Genomic DNA, 18,258 nt, shown 5'->3' with positions numbered 1-18,258 from the left:
CCACGCCTTTCCTTCTCTTCATTTCTCTCGTTCGTCGTGTATACCTCCTCCTTATAAATAATTGGTACGTCGGCAACCTTCGTCAAAATACGACATAATATATGAAAAGTCGTATTATTTATGGTTTAATTCACAGTTTTTGTAGTCCAAAATTACCAATAGGTAAAATAAGGTGTCTTATTTGGTATAAATGAACAACAAAAGTATATTACAATAATATATTTTTCATATGGTATCAAACGAAGAAATTTTAGTAATAAAAATGAAAAGAAACATCAACATGTATGCCTGTAATACGGAGTACCGAAGGATAATGTTTATTTATTGACAGCATGTTTGGAACTAAAATATTCATTCTTTGAGGCAAGTTAGAGAAAGGTTGTATAAATATTGTTTTAAAATATATGTTTCATCTATAATAAATAAAAATAAAAATTATGAAACTTGATTCAAATCGATAATTTTGAAGAAACAAAATCAAAATTTCCTTTTTTTCGACATTTTACAGATTTTTAAATCGAAACGCGTCGATGAAATACCCTTTTTTAGAAATTTGACGGTTATTTTCTTATTTATAGGAATTAAATGCACTATAAATAGGTTGGCAACTTTGTAACGTCGGAGTAGTATGTAAAATGTATTCAATAATAATGTACATGTGTTCCTAGTAGTAATAGTCTTATTCCTCCACGTTCATACTCCTAATTTATCTGAGTCGTCCTGGATTCCTCTGATTATATAAATTGTGTCTAGTAACCTCATCAAGTTACTACAGCCATTTAGCATTCCTTTAAATGCATGGAATTAGGAAGCCTAATATAACTTTCACAAGATGTAACTGTTGTATGTCAAAAAATACAGAGACTATATCCTTAATTGATTGTAATGGACAAAATTTATCTTTTTAATAAAAAATTAATTAATCCTTTAATTTCCAGCCAAGTATTCAAAAGAATTGGAGAAAAAACATAATCAGGTTTTTAATATTCCTAAAAATCTTTTTGAATGGAAATCCAACAATCAAACATTAAATTATGTAAATCCAATGAATTTTTTAGCTGGTCCTCTTTCTGAATTAGTAATCTGAAGAATAATTTTCCTTAGTAGTATTCATATCCTCTCATAAATAAATTCAATTGTATTCAAACCCTTATTTCTTTTTTAACAAAGTACATTTACACTTGGGTTTCATCACTGCCCATAAGCCATTCAGATTTTTTACTGTAACAATATTTCACACAATCTACCCAGGTTATTAATTACATTTCTCTATAAATAGTATTACAAAATGTGAATCAAAATTGACCTTTTTTTAAATTTAAATATAAAATCTATTTTAAAACTGTGATTTAATAAAAATAAATTTATAAACTACAAATTATCATCTTCTATAAAGAGGTTCTAAAGCCCGAACCTAAAGGGGTTAAAAGTTTTTAATAAAATAACTGAACCACCAAATGAAAAAATCACCAAAAGAATTAATCACTAGAACAACTTATTCATCAAAAGAACTGAATCATTTACAGATGACTTTCAAGTAGCAGTTCACTTGAGTCTACATAAGCGGGCTTTTTTATTATTAAATCGTCGTTTATTTCAAACTAATAAAAAAAAATAATGATAACATACAATAAATTCATGAATAATTGTAAAGTCATGAATAAAAGTAGTAAAAACTACATCAGGAATAAAAAATATAGTATTTGTACAAAGTGCATTATACCCAAATACTATTCATAAACCAGAGGTTTCGTAGATTCATAACATTGTTCCGAATGATTAATTTATATATTAATTTTATATTAATCAGACATTGCTTATGGCGTCAGAGTTATTAAAAGGAAGAATGATGTAAAAAACAACATGAGCAAAACATTTTCCTGGACCCGTTACAAACTTAGAGGGCACCAACATCAAATATTTGAATTTCTTCTATAGTAAATTACTCTGCCAAATTTAACTATTATCCTTGTTTTTTTTTAAACTAACTTTTTTTCATGAACCGAGTTATAACTATGTTTAAATTATTTTTGTTTCAACAGCTCTAAAACATTCAAATTGACTTTTTAAAATTTGGTTTTTTTTAAAGTTAATTTTTGTCAACTTCCAGATAGCTCCAGTAAAATACGGATATGATACACTATCATTTATGCATTTTTCTATCAACTAGCAAACTAATATATAATTATTTTAGTTGACATAAGCATTATTGCACTTGCAAAATGTTGTTTTGTAATCAAAAATTTAGTAGTCTATAAGACCTGGAAAATAGATTTTTATATAATGCTACGAATACATTTATAGGTTAGCTAAAACTTTGTGTAAAAAAATAGTTTAAATAGCGGTAATACATTCAAAATTATCTTTTAAAAATTCATTTTCTCAAAAAGGTTAATTTTATTCAACTTTCAGACATCTCCTGTAAATTAAAGGTATGATCCAGAAAACATTAGGGTTTTGTCTATAAACTGATAAAATTTTGTAACATTCTTTCAGCTAACGTCAACATTATAAGACTTGCAAAAATATGATTTTTAATAACATATTCAGTTTGATGGCTATGAGACATAGGAAATATATTTTTCTGTAGCTACGAATAAAATTTTTTTGTCATTTACAGCTCTTTTTAAAAAGAAAATCATTTTAAACAGCTCCAATACATTCAAAATTGAAAATCCACTTTTTCAATTTGTGTTTTATAAACCATTAATTTTCGTCCACTTCCTGACATTTCTGGTCAACTACGGGCAAAACATTTATCTATCAAGTGGCATAATTTTAAAAAATGATATCCACTGATATAGCCATTATTGGACTGGTGAAGTTTTGTTTCTTAAGTACAATGACTGCTAAACAAAATGTGATATGTAAAGCAGACATTCTTACGTTATCTATGAAAAGACTTTCAATCGAAAGTGTGATGTTATACTATAAGATAGTGTTCATATGTTTTATTTTTTTTAATCATAATTTAAAACTGTTATTACCAACGGCATTTTATATATTTAAGTTAAATAAAATACTATATTTATTAACTTATATATGATAACCTGTTTAATTTAATGAAAGGTTGTGTTAGAATATAAATAGTAAAATAAACATAAACAGAGGAGGCTGGCTATAGGATGTGACATCTATCCAAGGTTAATAGAAATAAAAGGTTAGACCATCATGTAATCGGGCTTGCTAGAATTTTTAATCTGATGTATTGTATCGACTGCTCGGCAAGATAGGCAAATTTTGACAAAACACACAACCACTCATAGTCTATGACGTCGATATTGATAGAATTTTCAATTTAATGCATCGTACCGACTGTTGGGCAAGAGAAACATATTTTGACTAAACACACAACCACTCATCTACTATGTCGTCAACATTAAAAGCGTGGTGGAAGTCAAACATAATGGTATAACCTTGTATTTCTATTAACCTTGGCATCTACCAGGTGGCTCCTATGAAATGAAACTTTCGGCTATTGGTCCCTAGGTGTCGCCAGTTAAATACGTTTAAACTGGTCCAAAAATCTATATGCAATGCCAGATTGCTTTGGAAAGAAGGCAATGGTGTGTGTGTTCTGTGACCAGTGCGGTGTCATATGGTATGACATTCTACAACCCGATCAAAACGTTAATGGTGATCGTTACCAAGAACAATTGGCCGATTTGAACTAGGTTATACGCCAAAAGCACCCGAAATATGAAGTCAGGCACACAACAACATTTTGTTTGATGACAACGCACCACTGTATCGCTTTATAGCCACCCACCAGTTTTTTTTTTATAGTACAATTGAGAATCTCTTGCTCATGCGGCTTACTCACCAGACTTGGCACCTTCTGATTATCATCGATTTGCACCCAATTATTTTACGCTTCAATTCTCACACTGAAGCCAAAAATGGATCGATAGTTGGTTTGCAGCCAAAAACGAACAATTTTTTTGGAAAGCCATCCATAAATTGTCTGAAAGATGGGGAAAATATGTGGCTAGCAAATTTACATTCTTTGAAAATTAAATTCGTAACCACTTTTTGACAATGAACGTTTAAAATTTTTTTTTAAAGTTACATTTCATAATGGCATACCTGGTATCTATATAAACATCAAATTCAAAAGAAGAACTGACGTCATTTTTTGAGGAGGTATGAATAGAAAATTCAATTTTCGGCTTAGAAGAAGTGCAATAACTCAGTCCTTATCTAACAAATAATTCTACACCGAATATACATCGTAGGGACCTTTTTTAAGTCCTGTATTCAGTTATTTTGGTAATTTACCTATATATTGTCCGTACTCCATATCAATGCAATACTCCTTTTATTAGGAGGTTCAAAGCTTTTAACATCTAACAGCAAATTTAAAATATTTAAATATAAACACATAAGAAATATATTCATTAAAATAGCAGAAAATCATGAAAAGATAAATCCAAGACCTCATTATACGCGTGTAATCTCCTACTAGGCAGAGACAACTTCTAGGATATCCATTGAATGAGCTTCCAGCTTAGTGGAATAGGCCAAAGTTTATTTTTAACTCCATTTATTATCCTTTTGACTTTTGAAATAATAAATTCAATTTTCAGGATTTTTTTTTGTATGTCGATCAGGGTGCAACAATACAATCAAAAGCTCTGAGTTCCTGGCGGTATTTGTCACGCATGATACAATTGACCATTTTAACAGCACTTTAGAGCAAATATAAGAGAAATGGAATTAGGTCAAAATATTTTTTTACAAAAGAATCCCAGCCTAGATTCAACATTTTGTTTCGGCTTATTAGTAAAAAGGGTGATCTCAGCCATATTTGATGGGAATCAGTTAAGTTGTATCTTTAAGTCTAATATCTTTACCAATTCTTCCATCAACTTTCCTGCATTCTTTTAATTTTATTTTAGTCAACGATTTACGTTAACGAGTAACATTTAATTAAATTGATTCATTACTTTGATATTATGTGTGTTAACTAACAAATAATGTCGATGTAAATTATATAGAAATAGATTTTGTCTATGGATTTATAAAAAATTTAAAGGTTAACTTAGATTAGCAATTGGGTTCAATAAAAAATTAAAAATGTAAAAATAATACATAGGGGTGAATTGTCGTTTGCACCAGGATATGATATCCCCAAAATCCCATGGAGATTCATTTTATTCGGGGAACTAACGACTGACTTAAGAAGTTAGGCCAACTTGATAACATGAATTCCTCTAAAAGTGCAGAGGGAGAAGAAAAGGAAGACTCAACGTGGCAGAAGGCAAGAGTGAGGGCAGTCCTGAGGAAGAAAAAAAGGAGGCGACGTATTCATATATCACTCTTAAAGCATTAAACCATGTAGCACATCGAGTACCGTTAGCCGGAGGAAATAGTATGGTCAATATTTGTCATAATATTTTCGCAAGCTATCGCTTTTCTATGAAGTCATTCATTTATGTATTGTATGTACTACGTAATGGACTCAAGGGAAAGAGCAGACAAACAAAAACTCAGATCAATAAATTCTGCCCTTAATAAGATTGACCCATCACACTCTTGGATTATCGAATATCTCAGCCCTGCACTTGATGCAATTTTCAATTCCTCAACTTTTTCTAACTAAACCAGTTTTTGAAGATGTTTTACAGACACAATATAGTTTGATAAATGTCTTTCTTTCCCAAAAAAATGATGGCAAAATTATTTCAATATTATTTACTAAAGATGATCGATTATTCTTTAGAAGATGAGGAAACTCATAAAGAACGTATAAATTTTCTTTCGTATTTGCTGGATGAGGGACGAAGTTGACAATTTCATTTTTTCTTCCAAAATTAACTCTCTACCTACAGAACATTGCCTGTTTTGATGGTCTCATATCTGTGGTAACTGATCTTACACTTACACCAAGTTCAAAAGCTTTTATTACGACATCCTTTGTAATTTTTCCCAGTACAGACCCATTAACTGAATCTGGAGTAAAGAAATAACCAACAGCTTGCTTCCATCTACTTGCAATTTCAGCAAGTTTGATCACAATAATATGTTTCGAATATTCACCACTGCGCTTCGGAAGAGTAACCTGCCCCATTAGAAAGTCTAGCCGTTGATCATAGTCTTTACACTTTTTGATGACCATTTCATCCATCAATAGTACAGAATTTTTGTCTTTTACAACGAAGGTCATTATTTTAAACGTCAAAAACTCAAAAGCATCATTCAAAAAACCGCTTTCAAATAAAATGACTTCAGTTTTCCTGCACAGTGTCTTCAGGGAGGGTAAAGGAAATCCTTGGTCAAAAAGAGATTCATACCCTGACGAACGGCAAGCATATGATGTGAACAAAAAAATAAACAACAACACTTTTTGGAATAAGTTTAATTAGGATTTGTTAAGATACCCAAGGATTAAAACTAAGAGGATTCACTCCTAATATGGGACAATACGAGAAAATTTGTGGCATTCTCAAATTAAAAGAGGCCGAGATTCTTAAGTTAAATGATTGTAAAAGTTGGGTAGAATTTGTAGGCATAACTACATAGTCTCTTATAAGTGGGATAACAAAATTTCAACATACTAATGAAAACTAACGATGATGATGGTTTTAAATTAAGGTATGACATGGAATAAGGGCAATTCAATCCCAGGTTGAAATTACTGTAAAGAATTGAATAAAAATGTTTATCTTAAATGAAATATTGAGTAAATTTGGAGATTTGATGGGTGATATGGAAAACATAAGCCACAGGATGGTGGCGGACAAAGACGATAAAAATGAATATGCTACTAAGTTCAATGGAATTTTATCCAGGAAATTAAAATTACGTACAAACCCATTTAAAATGCTACCGTCTATCGTCCCTGTGAGAGGGAAAAAGTGGAATTGATTCCTAAGAATCAGCTTGTCCAATGTTTCCTGTGTCTAAGGTTTGGTCACATCAAGGCTAAATGTACTGTTCTAAAGAGAACACCTTATTGGGAGTTCGAAAACAAACTTCAGAAATGAACAAAAACTACCTATCAGAATGAGAGTACTTACTGAAGAAGGGGAGACGAATGAGATTATCGAGGAGGAAGAAGATGAAGAGTTTGAATTTGTTGAAAAAGGAAAAGAAGCTCATCTAACTAAGGATCAATATCATTTACCTAACATAAGTTCTATTGAAGTGGATGCAAACGTGATTTCATCAGGAGATTGTAACCTAGACCAAATCCTTGCACAGGCTGATCAACCCATAACTAATAACCAAGTAGACTAAATGAGTGTAAAGTCAATATTAAGGGGAATAGAAATTATTCTCACAAAAAAAACTACGATAGGGCAACATGAGTGTTGGGATTCCATAACTAATAATCATCATGAACTAAGAGATGAGTACAAACTCATCCTTTACAAAAAAATCAAAGAAAACAGAAAGCTTAACTCCAAGATCACCAAGATCTAAGCGACCGTTTGAGTACCCAATAGATAAAGAAAAATAAAAAGACCAAATGTCTGACCCGGAAACAAATCAATCACCTATAATACGGCATGGCTGGTGTGTATTCATACTTTCAATCCAGAAATATTACGGTTTTTAATCAATATGAACAATATTGTTCATTATTGTTGACTCATTTCAGTTTATTATTCCATATGTTTTTATAACACTTAATTTTATTTTATGGCCTCAACTCATCCCTTTGTTCATTAATTCTTGAATATTTTTTTATATGTATATTTTTAATAGCTGTAAGCGTAAATTTGATAACTTTTTTTGGGTTTTTGGTATGAAATAATTACGAACACTCTCCCTTTTGGTAGTACTCAGGCAAGATCTATCGAAGAAAGGATTTGCTTCTTCTGTGGGAACGATATACCATTTTTTATTTGAATGTAAAACAATGAATAACATATGAGACCACTTAACCCAGGAATTTTTTTTTACATTCATCTTGATTTTCAAAACAAAAGATTACTGATTTATCTACAATTGGTCTTGGTTCGGAAAAAAAAAAAAATTGTAACCAAGATACAGCATATTTTATATAAGTTAAGAAGTACGAGAACTCCCCGGACTCCCTGTTTCTTAACGCGTGTGTTTAATATGATTGAAGTTTGTATTAAAAAGATGTTATAATGATGTTGAAATATAGTTGTACTGTTGTACAAAAAATTATAATAATATGACTTTTTTATCTAAACTAAGTATAGCAGCATCAAATCTAAAGTTTACTTAACTTAATGTTACTTTATGATTAAAATTTCGTCATATTTGACTCTTCACATCAAAGACAATACATATACTTTATGTATATAAATATAGTATGAATATCTATAAATTATATATACATATATTATTTTATAAACCAGCACTCGAAATATAGAAAAAAAAAGAAGAATTTTCTCTTATTTTCAAAGTGAAATTGATGTAGCTTAAGGTTATCCTATCTTTTAGAAATCTACTTGAGAAAACAAAGTAAAAATACACTACAGGTTTTAGATTTTTGAAAAAATGAAAAGTACGACCCAGCTTAATAAATAATTATGTAAATCCAGTATATTTATTGCTCTCCCGTTTTTTAGAATTGGTAATCTGAATAATAGTTATATACACGATCAAAACACGTAAATTAGAACTCCAGTTTTATGAAGTAAATAAAAATGTATACAAAAAACTAGCTCGTGGGAATGAAACGCCGAGTTTTTTCGGAACTTGTCAAAACTTGAGATTATTTGTTTTTCTTTTTCGACCTCATTATAAGATTTACATTTTCCTAGACTGCCTTCCTTTCTCTGTGGCATTTATAATTTATATTTTTCCGAAGGCTACACTATGTACAAATATGGTGACTTTTTTCAATATGTACTCTTAATCTTAGGTCGTCTTGAAAAGTCATATCTCTTTGATTTTTTTAGACATGCAGGAGTATGTCACATTGTTTGGAATTATGCAGATTATTGAGCGCACACTCAAAATTCATTCATAGACGAAAAGACATAGTGGGCCAATAACTCGCCGAATCTGAGAATTTTACATTCTCAAAATAAGAAAATCGAGTGTTCTTTTGCAGTCAGATGCAAAATTGGTATTTCATGATGATGCAGATTCAGAGGAAGACATTGATGCATATACACTGACGTAGATCATAGTGTTGACCTTCAGGCCCTGTTTGAAAATTAACGCTGGCATAAAGTTACTCTCGCTGCTAACAACGCCAAGAACCATAACTGGTTGTGGTTACTTGGGTTATTTTGGCTGCTTATAGGTTTATAGGAAATAATTTTCAGGGGTTCCTCAACATCCTGCTCCATGCGTTTTCTGACTTATTTGACGAATGGAATAGTACACAAGATCGCTTTATCAAAAAGGTGTGGTCTATTTGAACATTTACACTACTAAATACATTAAATGTACAACTTTTTTGTCTCTGATTAAAAGAAGACAGGGATTAATTGTCGTAAGGAAGCAGAATGTGCAACAGACGTATTAGAGTGACATTCGTAACGGATATAATCTTCATTAGTGTGTGTTTGTATTATGACAAGTTCGTAAGTGATGGGATTAGACCACAGAAAATTACAAGCTCGTTTAAAATAACTATCTTTTCTAAATTCAACATAAAAAAAAACATTCCGCAATTTAGTTATTCTATATTTCTATAACTCCAGAAAATAAGAGCACTTGATTTTTTTTTTTTCAACCCGTATTCTTCATAATTTTATATTATACACAGCCTATGCTTCAGTTAATGATATATTTTTGAACTTTTATGTATAATGAAATTTAATATTGTAAATTAAATGTTAAAATACATGTCAATAAAAGCAAAATAAGTCAAAAAATAACTTTAAAAATTAGCAAATTCTGAGACATTTAATGTACACTTGAAATAGAATGATTAGAAACACTTTTTAAAAATATATGCTAAGTATCATAATCTAAGTGAATATATATAAATATACTACACATATCTATTTATATATTACTACAATCAACTGTAATCAATTAGCAAGCAGAACTCGAATCACAGTTACCCCATCCCAATGCATGGCCCGTAGAATCTTTTGATGTAGCACACCAATCAACACCTCCATTATCAACATTTGTACATGAACTATATGTCGTACCACGATAATCAAATGGAATTAGGCATGTCTGACCACCTAAAGTTCTACAACCTAAAGTATAAAAAGTAAATAATAATTATTAGAGCCTATAAACATGAAGAAGTTAATATGTAAATACTTACTGCTAGAGGGAACAGTGGTGCCTTCTATAAAGGGAAAAAATTGAGTTATAATTTCAAATATATGTTATATATGTAGTCATATACATACGTTGGCAAACAGAGTTACAATATCCATAATTGAGGGCTTCATTTGTTCCTGAGTAAAGACTCGTTGCACACCAAAATTGAGTGTCACCTACAGTAGTACACGATGAGTAACTTACGTCATTATAGCCGAAGGGAAATATACAAGCTTCTCCTTGTAAGGTTGCACAGGTAGAAGGTGTAACTGTTTGGCCACCCACTGTGTACATATTTTTAGGGGGAAAAATTAATAAAGGAAATAAATTAAAAAGAGTAATTACTAACCAGGACATCCTGAACTACATGCACCATAATTATTTGCATGTCCAGTCGAATAAACAGAAGTTGCACACCATGCAGTACCAGCATTGTCGACCGTGGTGCAAGATGAATAAAGCTGATTATTATAAAGAAAAGGAAGTATACACGGTGTTCCATTTATATCTGTACAAAGAAAAGTTGTTGTACTTGTTGTTGTTGTCGTGGTGGTGGTTGTCGACAAAGTTGTTGAAGTTGTGGTTGTCGTAGTAGTTGTGGTTGTCGTAGTTGTAGTTGTAGTAGATGTTGTTGTCGTCGTTGTCGTCGTTGTCGTAGTTGTGGTAATTGTAGTTGCTGTAGTTGTAGTTGTCGTGGTTGTCGTTGTAGTTGTGGTAGTAGTCGTTGAAGTTGTCGTCGTAGTTGTAGTTGTAGTTGTCGTGGTTGTCGTTGTAGTTGTGGTCGTAGTTGTAGTTGTGGTTGTTGTAGTTGTCGTCGTAGTTGTGGTAGTAGTCGTTGAAGTTGTCGTCGTAGTTGTAGTTGTAGTTGTCGTGGTTGTCGTTGTAGTTGTCGTCGTAGTTGTAGTTGTCGTCGTAGTTGTGGTTGTTGTTGTGGTTGAGGTTGTAGATGTTGTCGTAGTTGTAGTTGTTGTAGTTGTAGTTGTCGTCGTAGTTGTGGTAGTAGTCGTTGAAGTTGTCGTCGTAGTTGTAGTTGTAATTGTCGTGGTTGTCGTTGTAGTTGTAGTTGTGGTTGTAGTTGTCGTCGTAGTTGTGGTTGTTGTTGTGGTCGTAGTTGTGGTTGTGGTCGTAGTTGTAGTTGTGGTCGTAGTCGTTGAAGTTGTCGTCGTAGTTGTAGTTGTTGAAGTTTTCGTCGTAGTTGTGGTAGTAGTCGTTGAAGTTGTCGTCGTAGTTGTAGTTGTGGTCGTAGTTGTAGTTGTCGTAGTTGTCGTCGTAGTTGTTGTCGTAGTTGTAGTTGTGGTAGTAGTCGTTGAAGTTGTCGTCATAGTTGTAGTTGTAGTTGTCGTGGTTGTCGTTGTAGTTGTGGTCGTAGTTGTAGTTGTCGTCGTAGTTGTGGTTGTTGTTGTTGTTGAGGTTGTGGTCGTAGTTGTGGTTGTCGTAGTCGTAGTTGTTGTGGTTGTAGTTGTAGTTGTCGTCGTAGTTGTAGTTGTGGTTGTAGTAGTTGTCGTCGTAGTTGTGGTAGTAGTCGTTGAAGTTGTTGTCGTAGTTGTAGTTGTAGTTGTCGTGGTTGTCGTTGTAGTTGTCGTCGTAGTTGTAGCTGTCGTCGTAGTTGTGGTTGTTGTTGTGGTTGAGGTTGTGGTCGTAGTTGTGGTTGTCGTAGTTGTTGTGGTTGTAGTTGTAGTTGTTGTAGTTGTAGTTGTCGTCGTTGTAGTTGTGGTCGTAGTTGTAGTTGTGGTCGTAGTTGTAGTTGTGGTCGTAGTCGTTGAAGTTGTCGTCGTAGTTGTAGTTGTAGTTGTCGTGGTTGTCGTTGTATTTGTGGTCGTAGTTGTAGTTGTTGTAGTTGTCGTCGTAGTTGTGGTTGTTGTTGTGGTCGTAGATGTGGTTGTAGTTGTCGTGGTTGTCGTTGTTGTCGTAGTTGTTGTCGTTGTAGTTGTTGTCGTCGATGTGGTTGTTGATGTGGTTGAGGTTGTGGTCGTAGTTGTGGTTGAGGTTGTGGTCGTAGTTGTGGTTGTAGTTGTCGTGGTTGTCGTTGTCGTAGTCGTAGTTGTTGTGGTTGTCGTTGTAGTTGTTGTCGTCGATGTGGTTGTTGATGTGGTTGAGGTTGTCGTCGTAGTTGTAGTTGTGGTTGTTGTAGTTGTCGTCGTAGTTGTGGTCGTAGTCGTTGAAGTTGTCGTCGTAGTTGTAGTTGTAGTTGTCGTGGTTGTCGTTGTAGTTGTCGTCGTAGTTGTGGTTGTTGTTGTGGTTGAGGTTGTGGTCGTAGTTGTGGTTGTCGTAGTCGTAGTTGTTGTGGTTGTAGTTGTCGTCGTAGTTGTAGTTGTTGTAGTTGTAGTTGTCGTGGTTGTCGTTGTAGTTGTGGTCGTAGTTGTAGTTGTTGTTGTTGTTGTAGTTGTGGTCGTAGATGTGGTTGTTGTTGTGGTTGAGGTGGTCGTCGTAGTTGTAGTTGTGGTTGTTGTAGTTGTGGTTGTTGTTGTGGTTGAGGTTGTGGTCGTAGTTGTAGTTGTTGTTGTTGTTGTTGTTGTTAGTTTGTCGTAGTTGTTGTTGTAGTTGTGTTGTCGTGGTTGTCGTTGTTGTGGTCGTAGTTGTAGTTGTTGTCGTAGTTGTCGTTGTGGTCGTGTCGTTGAAGTTGTCGTTAGTTGTAGTTGTAGTTGTCGTGGTTGTCGTTGTGGTCGTGTATTTGTGGTCGTAGTTGTAGTTGTGGTCGTAGTTGTAGTTGTCGTAGTTGTCGTCGTAGTTGTGGTTGTTGTTGTGGTTGTAGTTGTCGTGGTTGTCGTTGTATTTGTGGTCGTAGTTGTAGTTGTCGTCGTAGTTGTGGTTGTTGTTGTGGTTGAGGTTGTGGTCGTAGTTGTGGTTTTAGTTGTCGTGGTTGTCGTAGTCGTAGTTGTTGTGGTTGTAGTTGTTGAGGTGGTCGTCGTAGTTGTAGTTGTGGTTGTTGTAGTTGTGGTTGTTGTTGTAGTTGTAGTCGTAGTCGTTGAAGTTGTCGTCGTAGTTGTAGTTGTCGTGGTTGTCGTTGTATTTGTGGTCGTAGTTGTAGTTGTGGTCGTAGTTGTAGTTGTGTAGTTGTCGTCGTAGTTGTGGTTGTTGTTGTGGTTGTAGTTGTCGTAGTTGTCGTTGTATTTGTGGTCGTAGTTGTAGTTGTCGTCGTAGTTGTGGTTGTTGTTGTGGTTGAGGTTGTGGTCGTAGTTGTGTGGTTGTCGTTGTCGTAGTCGTAGTTGTTGTGGTTGTCGTTGTAGTTGTTGTCGTAGTTGTAGTTGTCGTGGTTGTAGTTGTAGTTGTTGTAGTTGTAGTTGTAGCTGTGGTCGTAGTTGTAGTTGTTGTAGTTGTCGTCGTAGTTGTGGTTGGGGTTGTGGTCGTAGTTGTGGTTGTCGTAGTCGTAGTTGTTGTGGTTGTCGTAGTTGTAGTTGTTGTAGTTGTAGTTGTCGTGGTTGTCGTTGTAGTTGTGGTCGTAGTTGTAGTTGTCGTCGTAGTCGTTGAAGTTGTCGTCGTAGTTGTAGTTGTAGTTGTCGTGGTTGTCGTTGTAGTTGTCGTCGTAGTTGTAGTTGTTGTTGTAGTTGTTGTCGTAGTTGTAGTTGTTGTAGTTGTCGTTGTAGTTGTTGTCGTAGTTGTAGTTGTTGTGGTTGTCGTCGTAGTTGTTGTCGTAGTTGTGGTAGTTGTCGTCGTAGTTGTTGTCGTAGTTGTTGTAGTTGTTGTAGTTGTTGTCGTAGTTTGTCGTAGTTGTAGTTGTCGTTGTAGTTGTCGTCGTGGTCGTAGTTGTAGTTGTTGTAGTTGTGGTTGTTGTTGTGGTTGTTGTTGTGGTCGTAGATGTGGTTGTAGTTGTCGTGGTTGTCGTTGTCGTTGTCGTAGTTGTTGTCGTTGTAGTTGTTGTCGTCGATGTGGTTGTTGATGTGGTTGAGGTTGTGGTCGTAGTTGTGGTTGTAGTTGTCGTGGTTGTCGTTGTCGTAGTCGTAGTTGTTGTGGTTGTCGTTGTAGTTGTTGTCGTCGATGTGGTTGTTGATGTGGTTGAGGTTGTCGTCGTAGTTGTAGTTGTGGTTGTTGTAGTTGTCGTCGTAGTTGTGGTCGTAGTCGTTGAAGTTGTCGTCGTAGTTGTAGTTGTAGTTGTCGTGGTTGTCGTTGTAGTTGTCGTCGTAGTTTGGTTGTTGTTGTGGTTGAGGTTGTGGTCGTAGTTGTGGTTGTCGTAGTCGTAGTTGTTGTGGTTGTAGTTGTCGTCGTAGTTGTAGTTGTTGTAGTTGTCGTCGTAGTTGTAGTTGTTGTAGTTGTAGTTGTCGTGGTTGTCGTTGTAGTTGTGGTCGTAGTTGTAGTTGTTGTTTTTGTTGTAGTTGTGGTCGTAGATGTGGTTGTTGTTGTGGTTGAGGTGGTCGTCGTAGTTGTAGTTGTGGTTGTTGTAGTTGTGGTTGTTGTTGTGGTTGAGGTTGTGGTCGTAGTTGTGGTTGTTGTAGTTGTAGTTGTCGTGGTTGTCGTTGTAGCTGTGGTCGTAGTTGTAGTTGTTGTCGTAGTTGTAGTTGTGGTCGTAGTCGTTGAAGTTGTCGTCGTAGTTGTAGTTGTCGTGGTTGTAGTTGTAGTTGTCGTAGTTGTAGTTGTAGCTGTGGTCGTAGTTGTAGTTGTTGTAGTTGTCGTCGTAGTTGTGGTTGAGGTTGTCGTCGTAGTTGTGGTTGTCGTTAGTCGTAGTTGTTGTGGTTGTCGTAGTTGTAGTTGTTGTAGTTGTAGTTGTCGTGGTTGTCGTTGTAGTTGTGGTCGTAGTTGTAGTTGTCGTCGTAGTCGTTGAAGTTGTCGTCGTAGTTGTAGTTGTAGTTGTCGTGGTTGTCGTTGTAGTTGTCGTCGTAGTTGTAGTTGTTGTCGTAGTTGTAGTTGTTGTAGTTGTAGTTGTCGTCGTAGTTGTTGTCGTAGTTGTGGTTGTTGTGGTTGTCGTCGTAGTTGTTGTCGTAGTTGTGGTCGTAGTTGTAGTTGTTGTCGTTGTAGTTGTTGTTGTTGTTGTGGTTGTCGTAGTTGTACTTGTAGTAGATGTTGTGGTTGTGGGTGTAGTTGTCGTCGTAGTTGTGGTTGTTGTAGATGTTTGTTTAGTAATTTCAGTGGTTTTAACAATCGATTGAGGCGTTGTTTTTTCTGTAAAAATAATAAAATTCTGCTAAAAAATAAATTTTCCCTTTTATTTTTTCCTGTTTACACAATTTTTTTGAAGTAAATAAAAACTTTAGCCATCGTTCATTTTTTTAAATGTTATCTTCTATTACTTTATTTTATTTGGGAGAGCCATACGATGTTTTTGTAAAACTATGTTTATGTTTTTAAAAAATATTATATAAATGAAGTTAAAAAAAAATCTTTTAATGGTTATCTTTATTTAATTATCTATTATCATGATTATTGAAAAGAGAACTTTTAAGTAGTAGGTAATATTTAGTCCGTGAAAAACGATGAGTATAGCTGAGGACTTGTAGTAGAGTTTTAATACCTTCTTGGATTCATTGTAGAATTGAGGATTGACATTGAAGTATTTTCTACTTATGATTTTTCAAGATACAGAGTCGGATTTATATTTATTTTCTTCACATTGTAACTGATTCTAGCTAATCTAATGAAACGGTAGGACAGCTAAGCTGCTCTACTCAAATTGTCAGGATAATCATGTTGATTTACGGTTTCTTTTTTTGGAATTTCATATTTTATACAAATTATAGTTTTGAACAATTGAGACAGTTATACTTACGTCCATGAGCAACAGCAAAGAACAACAACAAAGCTGGGAGAAGAATTTTTATTGACTTAATCATGTTTTTGGGAGTGACTGATGTTCAACTTCATATCATATAGTTTATATAAGTAAATTATAAATTAATCAAGTGTTTTTCTTCGTCTTGAAAGGATTATACAGAGTAATATTATTTCACAGTCATCACTTCTACTCTTTGTATAAAAATACGCTAATTTCAAGACATTTTTCACTTAGTCTTTCTATTTGTCCACAAATTCGTGATATTTTAGAATTACAATGAATTTAAATATTCATGGTTCTTTTTGATGAAATATTCGTAAATAGATTTTTCTAAATTTATGAAACTTATAACTTTAAAGTTTATATGAAAAAACTCAGTATAATATTATGTTTGCTCTAAGGATTTGTGAATTAAAAATGTAATTTATAGATCATTTATATTCTTTGTTTGCATTATACACTAGGTGCATAACCTAAGATATAGGAACAGAGATTGACACGAAATTCAGTTTACTCAGATTGATGTTCTGATTTTTTATTATAATGTTTTTACAATTAGCAAAATCTGCCACCTATTCCATACTGTAGTTAATGTCCCTTTAAGTGTAAATTTAACAAGTTAAAAAAAGAAAATACTATTTTCCTAACAAAAAACATGACTAATCTCCTTTTATCTTTTTAATTCAAAAGGAGATTAGTCATGTTTTTTGTTAGGAAAATAGTATTTTCTTTGTTTAACATAATTAAATTTTTACAAAATAAAATAGTTAAACTATGAAAATTTAAAAATTTAAACACATCAATAATTATTTTGTTGTTGGAACTAAGAAACTGAGTCACATCTCAAGATCAGGTATACTCAACAGCCTCAAAGACCTGTAAGTTATTCAATGAAAGTGTTGTAGAAAGTTGAATTGTGTCAACTGATACAACTGTCTACTATTCTCACTTTCTACAATGTCTTTTAGGCCTTCAATGACAAATGGGTATACTAAAAAAAATTAAAGTATTTAAGTTATTACAGTCCACATGATGACTATATTAAAGCTTTAAGAATTTTATTTTCTAGTCAAATTGAATTGAGCTTTCAGGTAGGAGAATTGATCAAGTAAGGCGTTCCTTCAATTTGATATTTAATTCTAGCAGTATTTAACATGCGGATCCCGAATCTGTTTTTAGATTTCCCTGATATATTTACTTTTGAAAATTAAAATTGCGAAGATAAGGTTCGTTGCAAAATTACCGGCCACAGCTCACATTATGTTTTTATATATAGGTGCTTCATAGAGTGAAATCAAAAAAGTTGGTGCATGATTTGTAAACAATTATATTCTGGGTTTCAGTTTGACCGAAATATTGCTATAAAAAATTTCGGAGCAAGTCTCAACAATAGTAAGTAGCTTGAAAATAAAAATATCTTTTTTAATTTACAAAATCCACCAATAAGATTCTTTGTCTAATTAATAAATAAACTAACAATTACACAATATTAACAATAATAACAACTGTTAAAAAAATTGTTTACGACCTTAAACTCAATCGATATTTTTGATGATGTTATTAATAAATAGTTTGTTTTTTGTCATTGGAGAAGGAAAACACTTATATTATCGTTTTATGATATGCGTCTGAGAAGGAATCATAAAATTAGTCAGTCTTCTTTTTATATCTAATACCGAGGAACTTTAAAAATATAATAAAACCCTAATACATTTCATTCTATACTTGGTATGTAGGTACAGGAGATCCCCACATACTGAAGTTTCAAACACCAGGAATTTCGCATAACAAGGTGTTGGAATTGTCCTTACTCCACGCATTTTTTTATGTTATGATAATAAATCATAGAAAATATATACAGGGTAGGTAAGCAAAACGTGGACTATTAATTAATGTTTATTTTTTTCAATACTATGAAAAGGTTTAGTGATTATTTTTTGATATTCAGTTTCTGCTGCTCTTTTCACATAAACAAACTATACTAATCATTTAGTCATTAAATAATCATGAGTGAGCAACTAGCAAAAAGGCAGCGCATTTAGATCTCCTCGATACTTGAGTTGATGTCATGAAGATTACGGACATTGTTAAGTGTTCTAGGAGCCTTGTTTTTAAGTTGGCCAAGACTTTAAAAAAAGAAGAATACCCCCTTAGAATGTCAGGAAGTGGAGAACATAATTTAAAGAGGGGTACAAAGTTCTTATTAAGTTTAAAGAAAAATATAAAGGAGGATCCGACTAAGTCAATGAATCGTCTCGCCAGAAAATCAGGAGGTTTGAGATGTGCAAGAAAAACTAACCAGAACCATATTTTAAATATGTAAACACAGATTTATAATTGAT

The 18,258-nt window shown here is 33.5% G+C and overlaps 1 protein-coding gene across 1 annotated transcript; it reads right to left on the bottom strand.

Moving 5' to 3' along the window:
* Window positions 1–9,707: 9,707 nt before the first annotated feature.
* Window positions 9,708–15,984, bottom strand: LOC121128376 (uncharacterized). The gene is made up of 6 exons (XM_071893106.1): window positions 15,911–15,984; window positions 14,671–15,306; window positions 10,562–14,629; window positions 10,302–10,496; window positions 10,214–10,237; window positions 9,708–10,142 (listed from the first exon to the last, which is right to left on the bottom strand). Exons 1-6 carry the CDS (start codon window positions 15,972–15,974, stop codon window positions 9,970–9,972), a joined length of 5,160 nt encoding a protein of 1,719 aa, XP_071749207.1. The 5' UTR covers window positions 15,975–15,984; the 3' UTR covers window positions 9,708–9,969.
* Between the last annotated feature and the right edge of the window lie 2,274 nt (window positions 15,985–18,258).

Source organism: Lepeophtheirus salmonis, chromosome 13 (assembly GCF_016086655.4).
Source record: "Lepeophtheirus salmonis chromosome 13, UVic_Lsal_1.4, whole genome shotgun sequence".
NCBI lineage: Eukaryota > Metazoa > Arthropoda > Copepoda > Siphonostomatoida > Caligidae > Lepeophtheirus > Lepeophtheirus salmonis.
The sequence above is the reverse complement of the archived record's forward strand: the minus strand, read 5'-3'. Positions and strand labels throughout refer to the sequence as shown.

What these genes read in the sequence shown, in the direction of transcription:
- LOC121128376 (XM_071893106.1), bottom strand. Translation starts at nt 15,974, where the DNA reads ATGATTAAGTCAATAAAAATTCTTCTCCCAGCTTTGTTGTTGTTCTTT. An exon ending in ATGTAGTTCAGGATGTCCTG is followed by an intron (nt 10,497 to 10,561) that starts GTTAGTAATTAC and finishes ATATGTACACAG; the next exon opens with TGGGTGGCCAAACAGTTACA. An exon ending in CACCACTGTTCCCTCTAGCA is followed by an intron (nt 10,143 to 10,213) that starts GTAAGTATTTAC and finishes TTTATACTTTAG; the next exon opens with GTTGTAGAACTTTAGGTGGT.